Genomic DNA, 27,497 nt, shown 5'->3' with positions numbered 1-27,497 from the left:
ATCCACTCATTTGACAAGCAGTTCCTATAATTATCTCCATCTTACAAAGGAAGGCAGTGGGGCAGAGAGGGGGTGCCAAGTCTGCGTAAGGGTGTATGGTGCAGAAATGGTGGAAACAGGATTCTAACCCAGAGTGTGTGCTATGAACCATGATACCATTCACTGAAAAGGGATCAGTCCTCAAATATTTCCTGTCCAAACACGTGCAATCTTTCTTTAGCTCTCAGCTCTCCTGCCTGGAGGAAAGGGACAGGAGTCTGCTGAATGTTACAGCCTCCTTGGGGCTCTGCGACAAGAAGCTATGTGCCTCACATGCGAGAAGTACCATCAGGACATTAACTGTCCCATGAGGAAGAAAGTTTAGTAACAGAAGAACAGCAGTCCAGGAATGACTCCCTTAGCGATGCGTCTTAGCTTCAGTGATTTAGAGATAAGGGAGACGCCACAAAAATGCTGATAAGCATGAAAATGTAGGCGATAATTTGGGAGGAGATTTTAAATAGTCAACTGATCTCAACTTCTAATGCACATAAACAGAAAGGAAGAAAAGAAAATTTGTCTGAGGCAGACTCCAACTTTCCAAAGGTATGAATTTAATCAAAGCTATGTGAAATCAACAACTGCACACAATTACAAAACCGGCACACACCCATACTCTATATAAGACTATGTCAAACATTTGCTACTAAGGCAGACTATCTGTTCCTTAGAAAGATTCAAGGATATATCAGTTATACCTCAAAAATAATAATAAAAAAAAAAGATTCAAGGAGAAAAATTACATGCATTAGCAACAAGAAAAAAAAAAGGTCAAACTGTGACCCAATAATAGGCCACCACCAAAAGGATTAGTACAAATTTAAGAGTCCAATGATTGCTTCAATACCACCTCACAGGATGTTCACCTGTTTGCTGTTCTTCTTCTCTTCAGTATTTTTCTTATCGTTTTTTTTATAAGCATCGAAAGTGGCAGGGTCAATACTGTATAAACATTCAGTCCACTTCCCATACAGGGCACAGAGCTTCCTTTTGCTGTCAAGAGAAACTGATGTTTAGCCAACAATTAAACCAGTGTTTTGAGTATTATAAAGATGCTTATGAATCAGTCTTTGAAAGAACAGATATTTCCTTGTAGAAGAAAGATTTTTTTTTTTTAACTTATTGAAATGCTTGTTTCCTAGGTTATGGCAGAGTTTAATACTAACATTTTATTTAGTGAATGATACCTATACTATTCAACATTTAAAATGGATATTTTTACCTTTTATCTTGAATGTAGCCTTCAACTTTGTGTAATTCCTTACCAAAAAGGCCACATGGCTTAAAATTCAGCACACACTTGTCCCCAGTCCTGTGAAGGAGATGTGAAGCTCAGATTACCATTCAACGTGGAAGAAGTAGCAGGGAATAATGACTATACTAACCTTTTTAGCAACAGTTGCTGTTTACACATTTTTTAACACCTGTCAGATTCCATACAGAGGTTATCATGATTAATCCTTATTTAGGACTGGGCCCATCATAAAGGAAAGGTGAGCAGGATTCATAAAGAATAAGTTGCTATGGAATGAATGTTTGTGTCCCTGCCCCAAATTCATATGTTGAAGTGGTAATCCCCAGTGTGATGGCGTTTGGAGGTTATCAGGTCATGAGGGTAGAGCCCCGGTGAATAGGATTAGTGCCAGGAAAAGAAGAGACATGAGAGATGATCTCTCTCCCTGCCATGTAAGGATACAATGCCAACCAAGAACAAGCTTCATCGGACAGCACATCTGCTGACCCACTGATCTGAGATTTCCCAGCCTCCAGAACTGGGAGAAATAAATTGCTGCTGTTTAATCCAGTTTGTGGCATTCTGTTACACAAAGTAGAATTTGAATCCAACTCTTTACAACTTTTATGTTCCTCCCATCCCACTCCCCAGTGTGCATAATATGAATTAAACAATGAGCTGAGGTTGGAATTAAAATTCACAGAGGCTGGGAAAGCTCAGTGTTCACCTAATCAGAAACTTGAATGAACTCTGTTCATTAAATGGATGGGTGTCTATTTATTTAACAGTCACATTGCCTGTACTTAACTTATCATCAGGCTCTTCTAGAGCTTTTTTTTAAAAAACGAAGTCCACTGATACCGTATGATGACCATTACAGAGATAGATAAGGACCCTAAGTGTCTTACTTGTGGTTGGTGATTTCCACGTTGCCGTACTGCTCAATCCAGAGCTTACCCACAATGATATTATGCACACAGCAGGTAGGATTTGTCCACGTATATGTTTCATTGTGTCTAAAAAACAAAAACAAAACGCACAAAAATAAATGAGAAGTGTTATTTTGTTTAAAAAGTGCATTTGTCTCAAATGACATTACTCAGGATAACAAATCAGAGTTCTGGAGATAACTAGCTCTACTGGTGTTAACACAGAGTAAAACAGCTATCACCTGACCACTCTTACTGCTTCTTAAAAGGAAGGAAAGCTTAAGGAAAAAAACTCTACACTTCCACCAAATGCCAAATAAACTATGTAAATAACCACCTTAAGAATTCAAAAGTTAGGTGAAAAAACATAGAAAAGTAAAATTAAATTAGAGGTAGAAAATAAAAATGAAGGCCTATTAGTATTTAGCACTTTCCAGAGGAAATACTTTCCAGCTCACCAAAGGGAAAAACTCACATATGTGAACAAGCTCGAGTTTTGCATATCCTTTGCTTTTGAAAACATCTGCTTTATATGTTCATACATTTATCCTTAGATACATGTTTTTTAAATTTATTTTTAATTACATACGGTGAAATTCACCTTTGTTGGTGTACAGTTCTATGAGTTTGATCATGTAGAGATCTGCATAACCACCACCACAACCAGAATACAGAACAATCTATCACCCTTCACAAAATTCACTCATGTTGCCGGCCCCATCCCTAATCCCTATTTCATCCCTACTCCCTACATAACTCATCTATTCTCCATTGCAACAGTTTTGCCTTCTCCAGGATGCCATAAAAATAAGATATACTATGTAACTTTTTGAGATTAGCTTCTTCAATTTGTATAATGCCTTTTACATTCTATATCAATAATTTGTTCTTTCTTATTTCTGAGTAGTATTCCACTGCATGGATGTACCATAGTTTAACCATTCACTCATTGAAGGGTATTTTAGAGTGCATTCAGTTTTTGGAGATTATGTATAACAGTATAACCATAAACATTTGTGTACAGATTGTTGTGTGAACATCAGTTTTCATTTCTCTAGAGTAAATACCTAGAAGTGGATCTGCTGAGTCACATAGTAAATATATGGTTTATATATTTACCTTATAAGAAATTGCCAACTATTCTGCAGAGTGACTCTACATTTGAATGTAGATTCTTAAAATCCTCTTAAAATCTTCTGGAGCATATTGACGGTTTGTTTTGTCTTGTTTTAGCAGATGATTATAGTTTCAGGCCACAGAAAGTCCTGACACACTTTCTGTGGCCTCTGCTTTTAGTGTCAGTTTAATTTTCAAAGACTTCTTAGTGTTGTTCAGATCCATCCCTCAATAGCCATTTGGGGACCTGAGCACCAGTCCACACAGTAGTTCAGATTGCAAGGCCTTTGGTGTGCCATTTGGGGCCATTTCAAAGCATGAGCACAAGGAGAAGCTTAGGAATTCATACATAGCTTTACGGGATCCCTTTCCTGAGCTGCCTCCCTCTGTGGTTTTCCCCATACTCTCAGATACCAGAGGGGTTGGCTAGCAAGCTGGGGTTTTAGCCTCTCTGCTCTGTCTTGCATTTTTCACAACTGGGTCTTCCTCTGGGGCAAAGAGATGAGGGGAAAAAAAAGAAAAAAGTAACAGGGATTCTCCTCTCACTCTTTGGACCAAAGGGGCCCCTTTATCCAGCTCCTCTGGACAACAAGAAAGACTTTTTCTGAATTTTAGGTACTTGTATGGCTGCTACTGCCACCACCATTACAGGTAATATACCCATGGGTCCTAGAGTGTGTTTTGGACAAGGCAGGGAGAGAAAAATAAAAGGAATTCTCCCATTCTCTCCATCCTACAAGCGTATCTTTCCAGGTTCTCTAACCAATAAGAGAGGGTTTCTCTTGGAACTTTTTCTGTCTGCCTCCACTGCCCAGATTCTGAGATTCGGGCTGCTCTGACTCTAAGCCAGGAGACATTGGGATGGGGGGCAGGGTAAAACCAAGAAATTCACTGCTACATTGGTCTTCAGGTTTGTGGTTCTCTCCTGAATCGACCTGCTATTAATTACTTTTCAAAGTCTTCAGATAGTTGTTTTATGTCTTCTATCCAGGTCTTTCGTTGTAATCAGTAGGAAAGAGGCTAGAATGGGCTTATTAACTATCTTAAATAGAACTGAAACTGCCTTTGTATATACAGCAAACCTTCTTTCTAATGGAAAAGAACTTCCAACTTACCTAATGTCCAAAATGTGCCACACAATTGTTATTTCAATATTTCTCAAAGTGAATTCATTTTGAAAGATGGTGGAACACAACATTACCACCATAATATATAGGCAGCTTCTTTCCTAAAACTTGACAGGGAGTGACAAATTCCATTCTGTCTTAAAATAGATCCAAACACCACAGTGAAACATCAAGTTATACTTTTAAAAACATATCGAGATTGATTAACAAGCTAATGCCATGTTTCTCAAGGTTTTTTACATGGAGGTAGATAACTGACTTCATAAAAGCTGTTTCTTTATCTATAGTTTTTGAGCAAGATCAGGTCTGTGTGCAAATGTATATAGAAATGGCTTGATTCCAACTTACTCAAGAAGCTCCAATGTAATGGTTCCTTTGGGTTCTGCTTCTACACTTTTCCCCCAGAACTTCAGTTTGGGATAGATTGAGCCATGAAAGATGAAATCATTGTTTAATCCTTCAGCATGAAACGCACTAATGGGTGGGTGATGGCTGACCTGCTCAGAGATGAGTCTGAAACCAAGGTCATCTCTTAAAATTAAAAAAAAAAAAAGGAACACTGTGATTAATTCTTATTAGGGAATGTGTACCTTATTGTCATTCATTAAAAAAGCTACATAAGTAAACAATTCTTTCTCATCCTGGAAGAATAACAATATATGAGAAACTGTACAAACGTAACTCAAACTGCTAAATCCAATGTTATTATAATTCTAGTTACTTGAACACATTAAAATAAAGATCACCCATGTGAATTTGGGTGAGTTGCACGAATTGATTGATAATACTAGCCATGTAAATTTAAAACTTATTCCATTTATATTAAGATAGAGGAATTTAGTGTGTCCATTTTCAAACATCCTAGGGAATAAATGAAAACAAAACTTGTGCAGAGAAGAGGAAGATTCATTCAGAAAAACTAAAGCCAAATGAATTCCCTAATTATGTGTAACCAAGAAGCAGGTTACAGCAGGCAAACAGAACTGCAGATGTAGGTGCATGTATTGCCTTTATGACAACAGTATAAATTTATACTCATATGTTACATGGTTATTTAAAAAATCCAATCATGTCTTATGAGCTATGTAAGAAGAAAGGAAGATAATGAATCCAAAATGATTAGGAATACTGAAATCTTCATAATCAGTTTTTTAAAAATTAAATTTATTGGGGGGGGGGACAATGGTTAGTAAAATTATATAGGTTTCAAGTGTACAATTCTGTAATACATCATCTATATATTGCACTGTGTGTTCACCACCCAGAGTCAGGTCTCCTTTCATCACCATATAGTTGACCCCTTTTACCCTCTTCTACTATCCCTTTTCCCCCCTTATCCTCTAGTAACTACTAAACTGTTGTCTGTGTCTATGAGTGTTTGTATCTTTCTTTGTCTTGTTCATTTGTTGCTTTCAGTTTTATATCCCACATATGAGTGATGTCATACAGTTCTTGAGTAATTACTTTTTATAATGGTACATTTTATGTACGTTTCAAAATTTTTGATATAGTCCCTAAAGCAATAAGTATCATAGAAACAAAAGTCAAAATTGTTAACTTGATCCAGTCATATAAAATTGTTGTTGATAATGCTCAAAATAGTTTTTTTCTCTTTCATTTGAAAAGCTATATAAATCATGCAAATTCAACTATTCATCTGGAATAGAGGGAAAGATCTCACCGAACCAATTCATAAGTCTCTCCCAGAAGCGGGTTGAAAGGCTTTCCAGTGCGTTCCCACTGAGAAGCAACAGCAGATACAGCAAACGCAGCTACACACTGTGGAACGGAGCATTAGAAGTTAAAAACAGCTCAGCTTGCTACGCATTCTTTCAGGAACTGAAAGTTTGCTGAAGATAGTAATTTACAAAATTATTTTGAGGAGTTTAATTGCTTTGGATTTTTAATATGGTTCTAGCAACTTAATATGCAAACATGAATATTCAGAATGAAAATTACTAAGTCTATTCCCATAGTGTCATTCCCAACTGTGCTTTTATAACACTCTAAAAAGTGCTACAAATTCTCTCAAGCCCAAAATTACTTTCAATTCCTTTAACATTTCTAAAAAGTACAACACTTTTAAGATAAGGGAGAAAAGAAAGAACCAAAAGAAATTGGTGTCAAGCCCAATGAAGTTGGGAAAACTGATTCATATTAAATGAAAAGACAGAAAGCTTCCATTTAGAACGTTCCTGCTTTGTGTGAAGCAGAACAATGTACCTACTATACTCTGCCTGAGTCTGCTCCATCCATATACATCACATAAACATCTTCTATTCAAAAGAAAATTAAAAAATGCAACTCCTGTTGTCTTTTGTTTTAACCTATAGCAGTGTGTGTGTGTATACATATGTAAGCATAAATGTACATATTTTTGTTATGTATGTGTGCATTCATTTCTTCTTGGAAACAATGGGAAAGTCTGAAAGAAGAAAGATTGAATATTTTTCCCCAACACAATGAATGCTACTTTGTAAAATGAAGACTCAGGAACACAGAGGACACTCCAAACATGCTGGCTATGTTTTAATAACATTTCCCAACCTCACATTGGACTTAACACTAATTCGGTGTCAGTGCATTTGGGATAGGAGTGGTAAAGAAGTTTCTAAGACTTAAACCTTTTATAGTACTTGCTTGACACATACCTGCATCCTTTCCACGGGATCAGACAATGAACTGGCCTTGTGGATGAGGTATGTATGCTCCATATATTCAGTGAGTCGCTGTAGGAAGCTCAAAGGCTCATTAAATATGACTGGCATCGTAATCTTGGATAGTTCCTATTTAACAAAATGAAAACCATTATGTCCCATCTACACAACATACTATCTGCTGCTATCTTTATATAACATGAATCTGGAAAGGAAGTAACAGAAATAGCAACCCATGAAATTAATTAATTATCAATTCAATTTCACAAATCTTTCCAGAGTACCTAACAGTATGGAGTACATTGTTCTAGATCTTGAAGGAAACACAAGGATGACGCAAACATTCTCCTTGGCTTCAAGGAGCTCACCATCTAGTGCTGAGCACAAGGCAATGACTATTACTAACTCGGCTTCAGATCTGAATTAGCAAATGGGATATAAAGGTGATGAGGCACAAAAAGCAAAAATCTCCATAATGGTCTAGGGATCAACCACATACACTATCTTTATGGATAATTATCCAAGAAAAATTTCAGACTGTTTTTAACTGACAACACTGAGACTTTCTGAACACCAATCTACCATAAATTGTGGCCTAGGATACTAGAAGACTACTGTGTATTTTGCAGAATAGATTTTAAATTCTGTCTGCCTGAATGACACAATCACAGACTTCCAAAAAGAATTTAATTATTGGGCAGGGGGTCTCTGACCTGAATTGCAACCTTTCAACTCTGTTTACCATATACCACCAGCAAGCAACCAGCACCATGAGGTCCTTTGAAAAATTCATTGTGTAACAAACTTATCCTGGAATTTTTCTCATGATCTTCCCAACCTCCCACCTACCATTATTTACTTTTCCCTTGGGAATCGGATCTTTCATGAAACCTGCTGACTTAAAGTCAAATGGTCAGGTGAACACTGCAAAGTGCCATCCAGGTTGAATGCTACCTGTCCCAGCTCTGATGCTTTCCCCCTAAATATCCACATTCTTACCGATCTGCCCAATTAAAAATAATGCAACCTTCCCAAAACTACAGCTGGAGCACACTTAAAAAAAATCATTACCATAAAATATTCCAGAACAAAGCCATGTAGCAACTCAACCTAATTAAAAGAAATGGTAGTGTACTGCTGCTGCCTCAATGAGAAGACGAGGGAGGATAAAATCTATAAAGAGATAAAGAAAAGAAGGTTCAACTATATATACCCTAAGATCTCATAAAATCCGGAAATTCAGTGTTGGGGAGAAGTAAAAAAAAAATGGAACTTATTTTTTAGAAAAAAAACCAATAGAGGAATACATAACTCTCAATGAAAAATATAATAATACAGAAGTAAAAACATGAAAATGCTGCTCTCTCCAGAGGCAAAGCCCTATCAATATTTTGGGAGACAGCTGTGTATTTACACACACTATGTGTATTCATATACACACATATATTATTGATTTTTTTAATGCATGGGATCTGCTCTATATATTGAACCATGACTTGCTCTTTTCACTTTTACTGTGTTGTGGAGGTCTTACACACATGTACGTAAATTACTGAATCTGCCAAGTTCTTTGTGATTGCTGGATAGTGTTATGGTAAGACCAGAGAACCAGACTGAGTTCCACTGATGGCTTTCTCATCTACTAGTTATGTGATTATGGCCAAGTTAAACTCTGCCAGTTTCCTCATCAATAACATGGCACTAATGTAACAGTGTCTACCACAAAGCACTGTTATAAGATCAATACTTACAAAACACTTAGAACAGTACTGGGCACATTAGTAAATGCTATATGTGTTTGTTATAAAAAAAAAGAGTCTAGGTATAGATATACCATGAATTATTTAATCATATAATTTTTAGAACATGGCTAAATATGGCTTTATTGTAGACTTCTCTAAGTGGAATTTCTGGGTTAAATGCCTACTCATTTAAAATTTTTTATGGTGACTACCAAGTTAAATGTCTTCCAAAAAGGTTTATCAATTTATACTCCCACCAATGCTGCAAAAGAGCCAGATCTTTTAATGTCAAAGAAAGGGCACTACTTCTATTCTGTTCATTTGGTCATGTTCACTCTTTCTTCACAGATATTTAACTGAAGAATATTCTAATATTGTTAATGGTGGTAGCTGAATCATTTATAACTAGTATGAAGATAAAAGACATTAAAATGTTAAAAATATTTAAAGTATTAAAAATAACTATAACAATACTTTGTTAATGTGTATACAATGTAACAAAATGTAAGTTATGACATCAGAAACAAAATGCAGAGAATGTAAAAAGTAGAGCTTTTATATGCATTCGAAGTTGTTATCAGCTTAAAATAGACTGTTATAAATGTAAGATATTTTATGTAAGCCTCATGAAGCACTAGCAGAAATCAAAAATCTATCATAGATACATAAAATGTAAAGAGAAAGGAATCAAAGCATACTGCCACAGGAAACCATAAATCACAAAGGAAGAAAGCAAGAGGGGAAGAAAGGAACCAAGTAATTACAAAATGCCAGGAAAAAAAATTCAAATATCAACAGTAAGTCCATACCTATTAGTAATTACTTTACATATAAATAGTCAACAGTAAGTCCATACCTATTAGTAATTACTTTACATATAAACAGTCAACATTAAGTTCATACCTATTAGTAATTACATATAAATAGACTAAATTCTCCTATCAAAAGACACAGAGTGCCTGAATGGATTAAAAAAAACAAAAACAAAAACAGACAAACAAAAAAACCAAGACCTAACCATATATTGCCCACAAGAGACTCACTTCAGCTTTAAGGGCACACAAAGATCAAAAGTGAAGGATTGAAAAAAGTATCCCATGCAAATGGAAACCAAAAGCAAGCAGGAATAGCTATATTTACACCAGACAAAAAAGACTTTAAGCCAAAAACTAACAAGACAGGTCATTATATAATGATAAAGTGGTCAATTCATCAAGAAGATACAACAATTATAAATATTTATGCACCTGATATAGGAGCATCTAAATACATAAAGCAAATATTAATAGATCTGAAGGGAGAAATAAACAGCAAAACACTAGTATTAGAGAACCTCAATACCCTACTTTCAACAATGGATAGATCATCCAAACAGAAAATCAATAAGGAAACACCGGATTTAAATGACACCTAAGACCAGATAGACCTAATAGACATATACAGAACATCACATACAAAAGCAGCAAAATACACGTTCTTCTCAAATACACAGGAAACATTTTCCAAAATAGATCATACATTAGGACACAAAACAAGTCTTAAAATTTTAAGAAGACTGAAATCACATCAAGCATCTTCTCTGACCACAATGATATGAAATCAGAATTAAATTACAAGAAGAAAACTGGGAAATTCACAAATATGTAAAGATTAAACAACACGCTACTGAACAACCGATGGGTCAAAGGAGAAATCAAAAGAAAAATCAAAATATATCTTGAGACAAATGAAAATAGAAATACAACATAACAAAACTTATAGGACACAGCAAAAGCAGTTCTAAGAGGGAAGTTCATAGCAATAAAAATCTAATTAAGAACCAATTCTGTACAGAGTTTCCAGCAAGCCCACTTTTTGGCTATACATCCAAAGGAAATGAAACCATTATCTCAAAGAAGTATCCGTACTCCCGTGTTCACTGCAACATTATTTACAATAGCCAAGGAATGGAAACGACCTCAGTGTCCATCAATGGATGAATGAATCAAGAAAGTGGGGTGCATGTGTACACACAATGGAATATTGATCAGTATTAAAAAAGAAGGAATTCCTGCCATTTGTGACAACATGGATGAACATGGAGGGCATTTACACTAAGTGAAAGGAGCTAGACAGAGAAAGGCAAATACTGCATGGTATCACTTATATATGGAACCTGAAAAAAGAAGTCCGAGTCGTAGAAACAGAGTAGAAAGGTGGTTGCCAGGGCCTGGGAGTAGAAGAAATAGGAAGAAGTTGGTGAAAGGGTACCAATCTTCAGTTACAAGATAAATGAGGTATGGGGACCTGTGTCATATGGTGACTATAGGTAACACTGTGTTGTATAAATGAAATGTGCTAAGAGAGTAGAATTTAAATATTATCATCAAAAAAAAGGGGCGCGGAGGTAAGTGTGATTGATGGATGTCAATATGTTAATTAACTTGATAGGGAATTCTTTCACAATGTATACATACATCCAATCATTTTGATGTATACGTTGAATATCTTACAATTTTGTCAATTATTCATCAAAACAGCCAAACAACCAATCTCATCTATTCTAAAGCAACCTTGCAATATGGAATATGCAGATAGAAATACAATTGTTTCAAAACATCTTTCTTTAAAAATTTCATCGAGCACCTACTGTGTTTCTCTGAAAATAAGACCTACCCTGACCATGAGCTCTAATGCGTCTTTTGGAGCAAAAATTAATGTAAGACCTGATCTTATTTTAATATAAGACCCGGTCTTACGTAGAAGACCGAGTCTTATATAACATAATATAAGACTGGATCTTATATAATATAAGACCGGGTCTTATATTAATTTTTGTTCCAAAAGACACATTACAGCTGATGGTCTGGCTAGGTCTTATTTTCAGAGAAACATGGTATTCCCTCTGTCCAGAGTTTATTCCTAATGGGCATTTATCACAATGCACTGCATTTTCCTACCTCCTTCACTGGAATACAAGCTCCTTGAAGTCAAAACCCTCTTGTTTAAGATTCCCAATAGTTCACACAGCGAAAGGTGAAAAAAAGTAGATTATAAAGCAACATGTTCAAAAACATTCTAATTTTATAAAATACATGTCTTAAAGACATAAAAACAAATATCAGAAAGTCATAGCACCAAAAAGTTAACAGTTGTTGTCTCTAGGAGTTGGCAGTATAGGTAATCTTAATTACCTTCATGTTTTTCTGTCGTTTCCAAATTTCTTAAAATGACTATCTATTAATCTTCCAGTTAGGGATAAAACAAGAGATAGTATTTCGAAACCTAACACTTTCAGCCTGGCAAAAGGAAAGAATGAGAAAGCTAATAACCTTTCATCACAGAAATGGGACCACCTGACAACACAGTTGTACACACATTCATTATGCTAATCATAAAATGTACAAGAGAAAAGCAAAACGTTCAGTAGCATAATAGAAAAAGTGGACAACAAAATATGCTCAGGCGGGTCCAGTCCTAAGTTCTAGGGACAGTAAAGCATTATGGTTAAAAGAGTGAGTTCTGAACAGAAAGCAGAACGGTGGTTGCCGGGTGAGGGGATAGGGAATTAGTGTTTAATGGAGATGGAGTGTCAATTCTGTAGGATGGAAAGAGTCTGTGGGTGATAGCGGTGATGGCATTACAGCAATGTTAATGTACTTAACGCCACTTAACTGTATATTTAAAAACAGATAAGATAGTACATTTTATGTCACAGGTATTTTACCACATTTTAAAAAAAAAAAAAAAAGAGAAAGGACTGGGCTCGGAGAGCAAATGTCCCTCACTACCTATTGCTTGTGTGGCCATGAGTAAGTCGCTCACCTCTGTTTTATATGAAGATTAATTAATTCATATAAAACAATAAGAATGGTGCCAGGTATAAGTTAAGTGAGCAATAAATGTTTGTTATCTTCATTAATTATTAATAATACATGCAAGAGTTCCAAGTTCTCCAAGACTGCATAGAGGCAAGGAGGTTTCAAAGGCTGGGCTACTTTACCCTGTCACCTGGGTAGCTGAGCTATTAAAATACCACTTAGACGGCAGCATGGCTTTCGAGTTCCGACCTTAAACGGGGAGGGAGGGGGGGAAAGGACATCTGCTCTACCTAGAGTCCCAACTGGCTGTCCTATCCAACCACCAAGACCACAGGAGTTCACTGCAGTGGTGACATGAGCCTATTTCTTGAGTAGTATGTGACACAAACTCTGCTGTTTCTGGATCAGCTCTCTTCTGTATTCTGCATTTCACGTTCTTGCACACAGTAGCAGGGTGAGGTTTATTTTAAAGGAATTTAAAGGATTTATTCGTTAAAGGAATGAAGATCTTTACCTGTAAGTTTGATTCTGGATTCCCCCCGCCCCCATAAACACCATTATAAGGACTATACAATGCTCACTGAGGAAATGAGAGATGTGCTGGGGGTGACATGGCATTTTATCCCTTCCCTAATTATGGAAAATCAGATGGAAATCCTGGCCTAGGGACTTGATCTTTCAACTCTAAGCAACTCTGTGTATGTTACTATTTCTTCATATATATCTCCCCGGGAAAATCGGACGTAAGTAGAATGGGACAGGAAAGTGTCTACTAGCCATTGGCTGCTCAACACTAGTTGGCTAGACAGTACATGAGTTAGCAAGACAATGAAGAGCACAGCATAAATTCTGGAGACCAAGGCATGAAGGACAACGTTTTATCATCAATTCAATGGGTAGATTATTTTTTTAATCATTTGAGAAGCTCCTGAAAATCTAAAAGATTCTTTAAATTCATTTTTGAAATTTAGAGTAATTTAAACACCTTTCGTCTTCTTTTAGTAACTCAGAATGGAAACCTTCAAGAAAATATAAAGGCATACATTTGGGCAAAATGAGCGGAAGGGAAAGAAAAAGACCTGAGAGAATACACCCGGACTGCCACAGAAACAACCTCCACCTGTCAGAAGAGTATCACATGCTATTTTAAAATATAGCAACAGACTTGCAATTTTATTGCCTCTATTACTCTGCAATTAATTTTAATAACCTTACACTTATTTTGTTAAAATCTACATTTCCTGGATATGGAATGAAAACCTCAACTACATGTCGTTCCCTCTGGGAAATGCATGGAGACACCATTTTTAGTTCCAATACAATGAAGTTTGGTATTGCATTCTTTAGATATTACACACAACTAATCAGTATTACGTATATTTCAGTAATAGGAAAAGCACTAATGCACATTATGAAAGTCAAGTTTCAGGAAGACACATTAGCTAGAATGCTTTTATCACTGGGAGCTTCAGTCAGCTGGAAAATTAAATATTTATGCCAGGCAATTCGACCTTGTGACCCAGCTAAAAGCAAAGCTTAAATTTATCCATGCAAATGAATAGGAACCAATGACAAAACTGAAGAAACTCTTAATTGCAATTGCTTATCAGCCGATAAACTAAGACAAAAAAAGAGAGAGCATTATGTAAACAACTGGAAGACAAAGGCCAAGTTTGATGTCAATAGAAATGGAAAGTAGTTTATATATGTAAACTCTAGCATCCTAATGCCCAAATATGCAAATATTTAAGACGTGGCTTATGGACAGAAACTCAGCTTAGTTAGGTCTTAGCTAGATCTGCCTGGTCTGCAGCCAGCCTGTGGGCAGTGTCCGCACCCAGGTGCATGGCCCAAGTACTAAGTGGGTTTCTAGGCTCTTCAAGTGCTGGCAGCAGTCTTCGCTCTGTCCCTTGGATATTTATTCTGGAGGATGAAGTTGGCAATGAATCCTTTCTCTACCACATCCTTACTGCCCACAACTACCACTGATGTAAAAAGTCATCCTTTTTACATTTAAGGGCCTCGGAGAGTCAAAGGTGTCTCCCATCTTGTGCTACTCGGTCAGCTCCCTCTCCACAATACATCTACCATCAGTTTATCACTGCCTAAGAGGTTCTTGCCATCTGAATACCAACCGATTATGTCCAAAGCAGTCACACTAAGACATCACACAAGACAGCCCTCCTGGGACCGTTCTGAATGAGCAGTCTGAGAAAAAGCCTGCTGCCCTTACGCCTTCTGCTATTAGTTACACCACTGTTCCTCAATTCACATAGACCAGCCCAGGGGGAACAGGGGGATGAGTGGAAGACACACACCCAGAAATGAAGGAACTATGGAGCAGGAAAGGAATGTTTGTCCGTATGTGAACTGAACCATGCCATGGGCACCTTAGTGCAACCAATGGCAAAAACAGGGAGGAAAAGCCAAGAAAAGCTATGAGGAAAAAGGAAACGAAAAGTATATTCCTTTTTTATTCTTCCTGTCTAGTAGCTGAGTCTTTTCAGAGTTGGGAGGCAGTGCCAGCCCTCTCCTGGAGGCATTTAACCAAAGGCTGGCTATCCGCTAGCTGGGAATATGAAAGGACAAGTGATGCTGGAAATCTTCACACTGTATTCACTCAAGGTACACAAAGACTGTCCAGCAATTCCCAGGCCGAGGTGCCTTAAGGGAATCGATGTCCGGATGTTCAACCTCCATATGTGCCCTTACCCATAAGAAATGACAGGTCCAAGAATGCACTTGCATTGAAGATGTCATGCTATTCCTCTTTTCCCACTTTTCCGTTTACAATCATCCTTCTGCCACTTATCATTTTAAAAAAGATATACTTTGTACCATCCTGAATCATAGTATAGTATTCTTTCCCTGAAGTGTAAAAATCTTCAGGGCACCAAAACGAAGGTAGGTTTAGAAATACAGTACTGGCATCCGTGGAGCCTCTTTTAATTAAGGCACAATTAATCTGCATGACTTTCCCTGTTTCAGTTAAGGGAAAGACTTGATATTAGAAAGGCCTTCCAGCCATTTCTCCCACATTGGGATACTCTGATTTCAGATCACTGTAGAGTGAGGTGGTAGAGACGCTAAACTTTGCTTAACTACTTTTGCTTCTTCTGTCTCCTATCTCTCATCTCTCAAATAATATTTATAATGTACCAAAATTGTCAAGCTCCAAATCTTATCTAGATCTTTACTATGTTGGATTTAGAATTCAAAATGGGGAAGTTGTCACAGTGACACATGCTAATATGTTTCTCTGAATCCAAAAATACCATCACACTCCTGACAGTCAGTTGACCTGGGATGCGGCCGGGTGCGGTCTGGCCCTCTGGTTATGTGGCAGGGATTCTGCATCATGTAAAAGAGCTAAATCTGAAATTTTGAGGGAAAAATTTTAAAGCTCCATGGTAAGATAAAATAACTTCATCAAAAAAGTATTATATTGGCAAAGATGTGTTTCAGTAAAAAATATTTCAATTTTGTCAACACCGCGGGGTATACCTGAGTGACAGGAAATAGTTAACACATCAGGAGTTAAGAGTCCTAGTATAGCTTCTCCAGTATGATTCCTAGACACTGAGATGCTTGCGACTCCAATAGAAAGTAACAAGGCTTTTTGCAAGTTAGGGTTTTGCAAATTTTTGTTTTTGATAACACTGAAAGAAGTCCTCATTGAATTGTCAGTTTATGGATCAAAAAAAGTATTTTTGATAGTACATTACTATCTGATTTGGGGGATACAGTTGGGAAAAGGTCAAAGAATTAAATCACATTGCTAGATAAAAACACAGAACTCCTACTCCCATCTGTCTATTAATATGAGCAAGGTTTCTTAATCCTTAAATCTATTAAAAAATAAGAACATAATTGTTACTGAAAATCCTGTCTCATTCTAGTGGTAGGTGATATTCATTTTCAGATACCTACACCCAACTGAAACAATTTTACAAATAATATTTTATCTTTTATGTTAATATTTTCATAAATTTTGTGATATTTGTTATTTTGACCATCCAATTACTAATATTTTTAACAATAAGTTGGTGCAAAAAATGTTTTAGTACTAAAGTCTTATGGTCACAGGACATAGATTTAAACTTTTTAATTTTTATATGTGTTTTTGTGATAATAAAGTGTGATAAGGTAAACCATAAAAGACCTTCAAAGATAAAACATTAAGTTAGGATAATATTCTATAGGAAATATGGAATGGAAATATGTGTTAAAGGAGCAAATGGAACTATAAACTTTTTAACTCAAAGAAGAGCTTGATCTTGTATCCAAATTTCTATGGTATTTGGTTCCACTGGAAAACTTTAAAAGAGTGATACAACATTTTCATTTTAAAAAGCCAGGATTTATAATATATCAGACCTTCTTCATCTCTTATAATAACTCAACACTAAGATTCTACGACCCAAAGATATTTAGCAAAAACAGGGTCGGCACTTACACGGCCCCAGGCACAAGTGCCTACTCAAATTTTGCATCTAGGTGCCTTGCTCGTTTCACCCTCGTGCTGGCCCTGGTTTCCAAAGTCACTAAGTATGAACACCCCGTGACCTAACCTCTGGGTGAGTCCTGCTGAGAAATCCTAAAAAGGGATGGGACTGATGAGGAGGAAGAAAACAGGGGAAGCATAGGACAATGGGATTATGGGATTAGGGTCCTTCAACAAAAAAGACAACAGGAGTAAGGAAATAAGAAACAAAGGTTTCAAACTACTAACCAGTATCCATATTAATTCTGAACTGGGAGTCTATTTGATAAAAGCTTCAATCACAGAGAGATTAGGATTAAATTCCAGTTATGTAAGGTATTCTTTTTACGTTGCATAATCCAAGATTTGGTAACATGATCCTGCCCAAAACAGACTGAGAGGAGAAAGGAAGGGTGTCATTAGTTTTGGAAATCCTTTTAGAAAAAAAAGCACAGCACAATGTGTATGTATTTGACAATGGAAGACAGGGCGGCCAGTGCGCCTGGCTGGAGAAGGTGCTGCTGAGCACCGAGGTCCAGGATGACAAATGCCCTGAGAAGATACTCTGACTTTCCTTCCTGATTAAGACAAAATGACACCTACACCATACCTGCCAGATAAGCATCTACCGAGTTATTAAACACCATGTGTTTTGAATAATGATACTCTGCCATCAAACTATATCATCATAAAGGAGAGGGGTTAATGTTAGAAAAAGTTGGGACTGGACCCCAGCTCAGTGTAGAACTGTGAGGTTTTGGTCTGCAGGAGACTCACACTCCCCGCTCTGATCTGGCACGCTCCTCACGTCGACAGAGATGTCTTGAAAAGCTATAGTTCAATACCCAATTCCTCCCACTACTTTTAAGACTTCTTATGAAAATACGAAACTAGGAATATGAAGCTAAGGCAAGAGCTAGCTGAAAGGTCTGCACATCACTCTGTAACTAAGAGTTACCCACACAGAAAGGACCTGAAGTGAAGTGTTTGGATTATTAACACTAACAGAAAAGTGCGATGGGAGATTTTTAAAAGTGATTCCACTGTGAATTTAAGTGCAATTAAAACTACGGATACTATTATTTTCTAAATTTTGACCTACTTTCTTTTGGGGAGGGTGGAAGGAGGCAGATATTGGAAGGGTCAATACCAAAACTTATTTTTAAAAATTTACTCTAATTTTCACTTGCTTTCAAGACACTCTGTACTTTAAATCTCTTCTGTTGCCCAGCATTTACACCTTTTGATTGTGTGTTTCTCCTGCCTATGAGAAGAGATCCTATGGCAAAGAGTGTCCAAAGAATATTTCCAAATGTTAGATGAGTCCGTTTCAATCTATATTAATAAATATTCTTCCAGAATGATACCCTCTTATAAAACCTCAGCAAAGAACACTTTCCAAAAATATTACTTCCCCTGCAGCTCTCTCTTTGTGATTTTATTCAGTCAGTGCTATAGATGTTTCAAAATATTCCATGGTGCCCTTTCAACCCAAACAGCTCTGCTTTTAATAGCTTTATTTAATTATGATTCAGCATAGCATTTATTTGCACAAACAGTTCTGCACCTAAAAATAAAAGTAAGAACATTCTTCTAGAGAAAGGCGTATCTTTCAAAGAATGACAGGTACGATCCAACATAACATGATTTCCCGTCATTCAAAAGAATGGTTAGTCTCCATTTGGACAGAATGCTTGCTCTAGACATAAACTAGAGAGATTGTTGGTAACTAGTCTGAACAAGCTCATGACACCACCACTAAATCTGACACCCAGGGAGATAAGAGATGGTAGGAGATAGACTCAAGCAAGTACTTTCCACAATGGCCCAAAAGACTAAGCCACATCTGAGGTTTCTGCACAAACTCTGTCAACAAAATAGCCTTGGACTGATTGATATGGTACCAATTCTACAATAATGGTGGTTTTCGTTCATTAGCAGGTTGTAAAACCAATTTAATGAGCTGCAATCACCATGAATTCAACATAACAGAAAACTATTTGTTGTAACGATGAGTATTCTTTTTTGACACTGGTTTTAATTTAAGCATACATACATATTTACATCCTCGATCACAATGGTGAATATGTTCACTAAGGGTTTGAACAATATTGACTCTGCATAATGTGAATAAATATTAATTTTTGTCCTGAAAATTTTAGTTCCAAAGGGACAAAAATGTATAATTAACATCTTATTTAAGAACATATACATTTGGTTTGTCCTGATGAATCCTAATAGAAATAGGATTAGAGCCCTAGGTCTTCTGATTCTCAGGTGTGATTAGCTGTTAATAATAATACAGAGTTCTAACAAACCAGAGACTATCCTAGACATTTTACAAAAACTATCTTATTAATTGCTCAATATACCTATAAGGAACAAATTATTAGCCTAATTTTACACAGAAGGAAACACTACTCAGGGAGGTACTGCAACTTGCACAGGGTCTCATAGACAGGAAGTAGCAAGGCTGGGATAAATCACACCTCATCCAGCCACAGAGCTTAGCTGAATTGCTCTCCACACAGTAGGATCAGAAAATATGTTTTAAATGAGTGCTTCTGGGATTAGCTCCTGGGAAATCACATTTAGGAAGTCTCAGATGACATTATCCCAAGCAGAGAACAGGGACATGAGAAAAATGCCAAAGTGGGCATATCACCAGTTGAAAGGATTTCAAGCACCAGAGTGAAAATGTGTAGTGACTGTACTCAGTGCGGGAAACCTCTTGGAATACTCCCAGCTGCACACTAGAATGCAAAATTTACAAAGCTAACATCCAGGCAGACTCTTTAGCAGCTCAGGACTCATGTTTTTAAGTTTTCATCATTCTAGTTGGTCAAAGGTCATGCTAGAGGAATTGACAGGACTTTACTCAAAATTCTAGCCTGACTGATGTCGGGACGGTGATGTGGGCTGCTATTTTAAAGGGAAGCCAAGGATTTACATAATAATAAATTTTGCCCTCCCCCAAAAAATCAGATCCACCTGCACAACTAAACAGAGACATATTCCAAATATACCATGTTCCTAATGTACCACACTTACAAATTCAAACTGCAAAAACTTGCTTTGTGCACAAGTCCAAGTGAAATTATAGTCTATACCGCAGGCAGTCTGATCTTTCTCAAGAAATCTCTGGGTAATTCTATGGGGCAATAAAAATGAGGTTTGACAACAGGAAAAGAGCATTTTCTTTTCCTATTTTCTAACAATGAAAAGTCACATTAAAGCCACACTAAATGGCATGAAGCGTGGATCGAATTCTGTGAGGAAAACCGAATATAAGATTTTTCCCAATTTCTGATTCTCAAGTTTCCATTAACATTGCTATGCACCATTTTTATGCCAACATTGGATTCCCATCCAAAGGATATACGACGAAACACGTATCTGCTTAATGTTATATTACAGAATTAATAGTTAATTTACCATTCCAATACATTTTCTCAGGATGCTCCAGATACTGAAGTCATTTCTGGAAAACATAGGGGAGGGCAAGCTTGTTCTGAAAAAAGAAAAGAAAAAGAAAGATTTAATTTTAATGTCATTGACATTGGGAAGGAAAAAATATTGTCACTAACACGAGAGTCACAGGCATACATGCATATACCTTCAAAATGTGCATCACAGATAAGGTAAAACAGAGTCAGTCTGGGTTTGTAACCTTGTTCACTGCTATTTTTGCCCCTGGAAAGTTTCACAGCAGACTAGCTGGCCCTCTGTTGTCAGTATTGTTCTCATTTGAATTCTCCCAGGTGTCCTCGGTTGGTGTCTAGCTGTTTGGACCACCTCAGAGGGACGCTGTCATTTCATCTGCTGGCATATCTGACCCCGTTGTTCGGTTCAAGACACACCTGCCATATTCTGATACTTAATATTTTACTCTGGCTGTTAAATAATGTAAACAAAATGCCATCACAGAGTCCAGCTGAAGGTTTTTAAGAAATGAAGTGGGAAAATGCAAACAAAACTATGAAAGGCAAAGTAAAATTTAGGCCCTGTTTCACATACATTAGGACTTTCCCAAAGACAGTAACACTGAACAAAATTTAGCAACTCTGGATATATTGAAAAACCCCTTACAATTTCACCTCTATAAAAGGAGTATTTTCCAAGCGTCTGCAGGGGATTGGAAGTAGCCAGGAGGATGGTGGCTGTCTGAGGCAGAGTCTATGGCTTCAATGAGCAGCACCTCTGAGCTCAGGCTGAGCCAGGTGTGGCCTGCAGGAAGCCAACCCGCCTTCCACAGACCACAAGAGCTGTTCGACCAGGTGGAGAAATGAGAAGTGCCCAGTTTTCTAAAATTTCATTATAATTCACTTTTTCCTGTTACCTCAGGTTATAGCAAGAGATGCTGGTTTTCCAGCTGCCGTTTAAAAAATACCCACGTAACCAAAATATTAAAGAAACTATTTAAAAACATAAAGTTTATCTTCTAAAGAACCTCTATTCTAAAAAACTAAATGACTGAATTTGAGTTATAGAAGTTAACAAAATTTTAAGGCTCTAAATAAATAATAATATTCTTAAATCCTCCATGGTAAAATTCTTCTGATTGCTTTTTCTTTTTTAGGAACACACACTGCTCATTTGGCAGATCTGTCATCTAACCAATCTGCTGGATAAGTGGCCACAGATGGTATTTAAATCATGGTCTCCTCAATCCAAGACTATCAATCTCTGTGACTTGAACAATGGAACACAGGAATAGGATGCCATTATCCACCATTTGCATGTAAAATGCAGTTTTAGAGATGTATATAAACTAAATTTTTCATCTCTTGTCTATGAAAGTCAGTCAGAAATGTAACATACACCTAAGAAGTTGTGAGCCTGAATAAGCTTTGTGAAGACCAAATGAGGTGCTGTAATTCCCCCCAACAAATGCCTAAAATGTATATGTTACTATATTGATTAAAGGCAAGAGCTGCAAAAGGGCAAGAAAAGCAAGAAATATTTTGGAAGCAAGACAGCAGAGGAGACATTCAAGCTTTATTTTTATTCTCAATTCAGAAATCATCACAGGATTGCCAGCCAAGAATCACACCTAGGGATATCCTATACTCATTTTTGTGCACATAACCCTTAGTGGTGTCTTATGAAAACGTAGTAATCACTCATTTATGAGGAGGCCAGGTTATCTGCAATATTATAATCTATTCTAGGACACAATCAAAAAGCAGAGGTGAAAGGGATTGTGAAAGGTAAAGGACCATCACAAAGCCCATGCTATTTTCTTGTGCAGGACACGCAGAGCCAAACTCAAGCCCTCCCTCAGACCACGTGTGCAATAAACTGATCAGGCGCAGCAAGAGAAACGTGGGCCTAGCCCAGAGGACAAATACACAATGCAGAAGTCAGCATAGTAAATGATCTCAGGGTTACTGACTGCAGCCTAAATCAATAGCACAATGAGGCTGCCAAAGAAGGCAGGTGCAATCTCAGACTGACAAAACGAGAAGAGCAGCCAGAACATTCCTAAGGGCAACTCTGCAGTGGTCAGAGCAAAGCTAGGGTTCAGATCCACATGCCACTTTAAAAAGGAACTTTAACACCCCCACACAGGAGGGCTTATCAGAGACTAGGCAAAGGTGTCTAGAAAACAAGTCAGGCAACGGCTCAAGAAAATGTGTAGTGTAGAAGAAACAAAAGAACCTTGAGGTCTGGGGAACAGTGGGCATGAGAGAGGTCTTGGGGTAATAGAGGATGGGGCTAGGTGTGTAGGAGTAATAACACCTCCATAATCCCACACCACCACCACCACCACCACCACCAGCATTCCCTACGCACCTATGCCTGCTTGGTTTTTCTCCACCGCATTGATCGACATGTGACATGCTGTAGGGTCTCTTGAATATGTGCTGACGATGCCCCCTAAAACGACAGGCAAGCTCCCTGAGAAGTCATGTGTCATCTACTGCTATATCCCTGTTGCCTAGAACAATGCCTAACAGAAATACGGAGTTTATTTCATGAATGAACTTCGGAATTTCTAAGGCCTTTTAGCACACATTATCTCTTTCAGTAAGAATTTGGTTTTGTCTGTGCTACTCAAGAGATAAGCATTGGACCATTGATGGAAGTTACAGGACAGCTAACATTAAGCCCTGTCTTATAATTAATTCCAAAAATGGGAGAAGAGAGAGTCTTATTAAAGGAGGGTTTCAAACAGAGACTGAAAGATCCCTTTCGGTCACCACCCAAAAAGGCATTCCTGCCCCGGGTGGGAAGTTGGTCTAGATTAGCGAGGGCCAGGATCTTGCTAAGCATCCGACAGAGAACAGGACAGACCCCCCACAACAAAGAATTATCCAGACCCAAATGTCAATAGTGCCAAAGTTCAGAAAATCTGGCATAGAAATACGAGAGTTTACAAATAATCTTAAATGTTGTAGTGGCTATATTAAAAAAGTAAAAAGGAACAAGATTAATTAATTTTAATAATGTATGTTATTTAATTCAATATATCCAAAATATTAGCATGTCAATACGCAATCAATGTAAAGATTCTAATGAGATGTTATATTTTCCCCATACTAAGACTTCAAAAGCCAGTGTGTATTTTACATTTAGAGCACATCTCAGTTTTGCTACTAAGTTTTCAACGAAGTGAAATTAGTCCTACCAAAACAATAATGTTTAATGGAAACACATCCTTATACTAGTTCAGTTTTAGTTATATTAATTAAACATAATCACTTATATTAATTAAAATTACGTAAGACTGAAAATTCAGTTTCTCAGTCACACTAACCATATTTCAAGTGCTCAAAAGCCACAGGTGGCTAGCAGTTACTATTGAACATACAGATTTCCGTGATGGCTCCCGAAAACAAAAGAACAGAACTGCTCTCAGATTGTGGGGGAACAGCAAAATATTGCTCAAGTATAGGAGGCTAAAGCCAATGAGAGACAAAAGAGTCCAGAGCCTAATTATGAAGAAAATGCTAAAACTTCTGTATCATTATTTTAAAGAAGTAGAGGGAATACAATTTTTCAAAAATTAGATAGCAGATTTGAAATTTTAAAAAATGATTTATACTGAAAAGGATACATTTCAATATTTAAAATTTTTACTCCCCACATACACGAAAAAGAAAATCACTATTGATATTGGGTCAAGAAGGTGTTACTCCAGGCAGAAATAAGAACAGAGAGCAGCAATCAGAATTTTCAGGCTGAAACCAAAGATAAATTATGCTCTTCCCTTGGAGTTGATCTGAGAGTCATTATCCTGAATTGTATGCTTCCTTTTTTTTCTCCACACAGAGAAAAAAACACCCTGTACCAGGGACTGAGAGCGATATGTCCTGGTTCTATTTTCAACCATACAGATGACATTCTGACTATTTACACAACAACACAATAACTGGTTTTTTAACGAAAAGCCCCATCACAGTTGTTTGTTCTATGTGACACAAATGGCTCTGCTTGTTATCCCACCATTATTCCCTGCCCCACAATGTTGTAGACAGACCCCACACTGAACCACATTCATTTATGAAGTGTGACTGACAACTACGGTACTAGAATCCTTCTTATTCTGAAAAAAGTTGTACGAGTTAAGGAGATCACTATCTCCCAAATCCGTAACATGTTTTTGGATGGCAGAAACTATACGTAAGGCTCATCTTGACAGAGCCTGTCAAATTCCCGTGACCTGCCCACATGCTCTTAGTCCACCTGCGGGATACCGGGCCACTACCTTCCAGCTCCTGCTCCATGGATTACGAGGTTAAACACACAACACTGTATGCTCATGAGACTCTTTAGAAAAAAAGAGTAGAAAATGATCATTAAACAAAGGCAGGCAAAATTAAGCTTCAGCTGGAATTATCTACCAGGTGTTTCATGCTTTTCAGGCTTGCTTTTTAATATTCATGAGCTCTTCTGGGTTTTGCATATGGGCATGAGTGTACTCTACTGAAATACCATTATACTTGAGTAGGGGGTCTTTTCATAGAGGATTCGTATAAAAGAACCGTGGGATGGGATGGGAGCCAGGGCTACAATGTATGCTCTTACCACAGTCTATCTGTACAACCTGGGGCAAACCTCCAAGGCAGCTGCACGGCCGTACAAGTCACCGTATTTGGCATCTATACTAAGAAAAGTAATTCCCAGGACAATTACAATCACTCAGAAGCTAGTTTTCGCTTCCTTACCTGTATATCAGTTTTAAAGAATTTTAAAAATTCTTTGTTATTTTTATGAAATACAAATGTATTAAGATAAAAACATTCATACTCCTCGGTGATATATCATTTGCCCACTGACTTAGCTTCTCAATTTATAAGGGCTCTTTGTATATTATAAATACTTTATTCACCACCTACACTTTTTCCAAGTCTAACGTTGGTCTTCTGATTCTGTATGTAGTATAATTTTCCAAACCAAATCTATCTACCTGGGAAGACTATACATGTTATGATCAAAATCTATATGTGAAACTTTAAAGAACAGTTATCTTTCAGGATTTTCCCTATGGACTAAATAAAAACACTTTGTCATTGATTCTATTAATTGTCACTCCAGAAATAAAGGTAATTCAAATCATAACGTTTTATAATCTCATTCTTAAATTTTTAGAAATTCAAGTTCTATACCAAAACCAAGATAATATACAACAACAAAAATAATCTTCTCAAGCATTTACCACATGGAAGTAAACATAAATGGAAAAAAGGATGTGGTTCATTTTTCAAATTATAAAATAATATATTACATAACAAGTGAAATAATCCACAATAAAGAATAAGCTCTTCGTGAGGATAAAGAGGGTTAAATATATGATGGCAGGAGAACTGCCCCTGGGTGGTGAACATACATCATACATAGATGATGTATTACAGAATTGTACACTTGAAATTGATGTAATTTTACTAACCACTGTCACCCCAATAAATGTAATTAAAAAGAAAAAAAAGAGAAAAAAAAAAAAACAAGCTCTTCATCTATTCCCATCTCCAATACCAATATAACAGCCTGGAATGCTCCCCTTCCGTACTTTTCTCCCTTGCACAGGCAGATAAAAGTATGTATTTTTTAATTGAAATATTACACTACACTTCACATTGTTCTATCACTAAATAATAATATTCTAAGGGCAGCCCTTCAAGTTGACAGACATAAGTGTATCTATCTTTTCGTATCTTTATGCACAGGTACCAATGCACATAAGTGTAACTTTATATAAGTAGAATATCATGCATGCTGGTCTTATTTTTGATGCACTCTTTACCCCTGCCTTTTGTTCTTTTTGCTTTCCAACCCACTTCCCCATTTCTGCCACTGTACTATACTGTAACCCATGCTAAAAAACTGATATGTATTTTTCTATACGTTTCTACATTTTCTCAAGTCACACCTAGAACATTCCTGTGTGCGCATACAAAGGAGCTTTCTAAGTTGAAGATTCCAAAATAGAATACCAGTTATATACACTTCTCTATGGTTTGCTTTTGCCATTCAATACTTCATGGAAATTTGTTCAAGTCAAATGGTAAACTAATTCTTTCAATGAATGAATATTCCAAGACAAGAATACAATATATCAAAAATACATTTTGCCATTCTCCATGAAAGGCATTCACTGTTCTCATTCTTTTGTCAAAACAATGCAGCAAAAACATCTTATTATACTCTTATTTAAATCTTACGCTTTCATTTCCATGGGACATAGTACCAAGGGTATGATTGCTGGGTCAGAAAGTATTTCTATTTTACATCTCCATGGATGTTGCCCAATAGCTTTCTCAAAAGGTTTTAACAGTTTCGTATTTCACCAATAATTTATGAGAGCACTTTTTCCCACATCACCTGCAGCAACTGGTGTCAAGAGGTATTCTTACCCACGCGTTGTCAGTCTGACTACTAGAAAGTAATATCGCATTGCTATTTTACTTTGCTTTTCTTGACTACTAATGAGTTAGAACATCTTTTCATAGGTTTAATGACCATTTAGGTTTACACATCTGTGAACTGTCTCTTCACTTAATTTTTTTTTGAAGATTTTATTGGGGGAGGGGAACAGGACTTTATTGGGGAACAGTGTGCACTTCCAGGACTTTTTTCCAAGTCAAGTTGTTGTCCTTTCAGTCTTAGTTGCAGGGGGCACAGCTCACCATCCCTTGAGGGAGTCGAACCGGTAACCTTGTGGTTGAGAGGATGCGTTCCAACCAACTGACGGCCGGCCCCCTCTTTACATAATTTATAAGCACTAGATATTTTTCTGTCCATTTGTAAGGCTTGTTGTATATGATATTAATCTTTTATTTAGACTGCAATTGAATTCTTTAAGTGACCAAACATATATGCGTATGTCTATCTCAAGACCCTACCTCTACATGAAAATAGCTAGAAAC

General features: G+C 37.0%; 1 protein-coding gene across 12 annotated transcripts in view; it reads right to left on the bottom strand.

Annotated features, from left to right (window-relative positions):
* The window catches only part of OSBPL1A (oxysterol binding protein like 1A), a 198,570-nt gene that overhangs the window by 8,366 nt on the left and 162,707 nt on the right, over positions 1 to 27,497 (bottom strand). For all 12 annotated transcript variants that reach the window (XM_081078675.1, XM_081078683.1, XM_081078682.1 and 9 more), the window contains 7 exons: positions 20,563 to 20,638; positions 7,097 to 7,231; positions 6,127 to 6,224; positions 4,794 to 4,976; positions 2,182 to 2,289; positions 1,262 to 1,351; positions 906 to 1,032 (listed from right to left, as the gene is read on the bottom strand). In XM_081078675.1, the coding sequence (XP_080934801.1) occupies positions 906 to 1,032; positions 1,262 to 1,351; positions 2,182 to 2,289; positions 4,794 to 4,976; positions 6,127 to 6,224; positions 7,097 to 7,231; positions 20,563 to 20,638 (817 nt within the window). The remainder of the gene's footprint in view (positions 1 to 905; positions 1,033 to 1,261; positions 1,352 to 2,181; positions 2,290 to 4,793; positions 4,977 to 6,126; positions 6,225 to 7,096; positions 7,232 to 20,562; positions 20,639 to 27,497) is intronic.

The sequence above is a fragment of the Rhinolophus hipposideros genome (genome assembly GCF_964194185.1).
Source record: "Rhinolophus hipposideros genome assembly, chromosome: 17".
Taxonomy (NCBI): domain Eukaryota; kingdom Metazoa; phylum Chordata; class Mammalia; order Chiroptera; family Rhinolophidae; genus Rhinolophus; species Rhinolophus hipposideros.
Note: the sequence above shows the minus strand (reverse complement) of the source record. Positions and strands in the feature narration are given on the sequence as shown.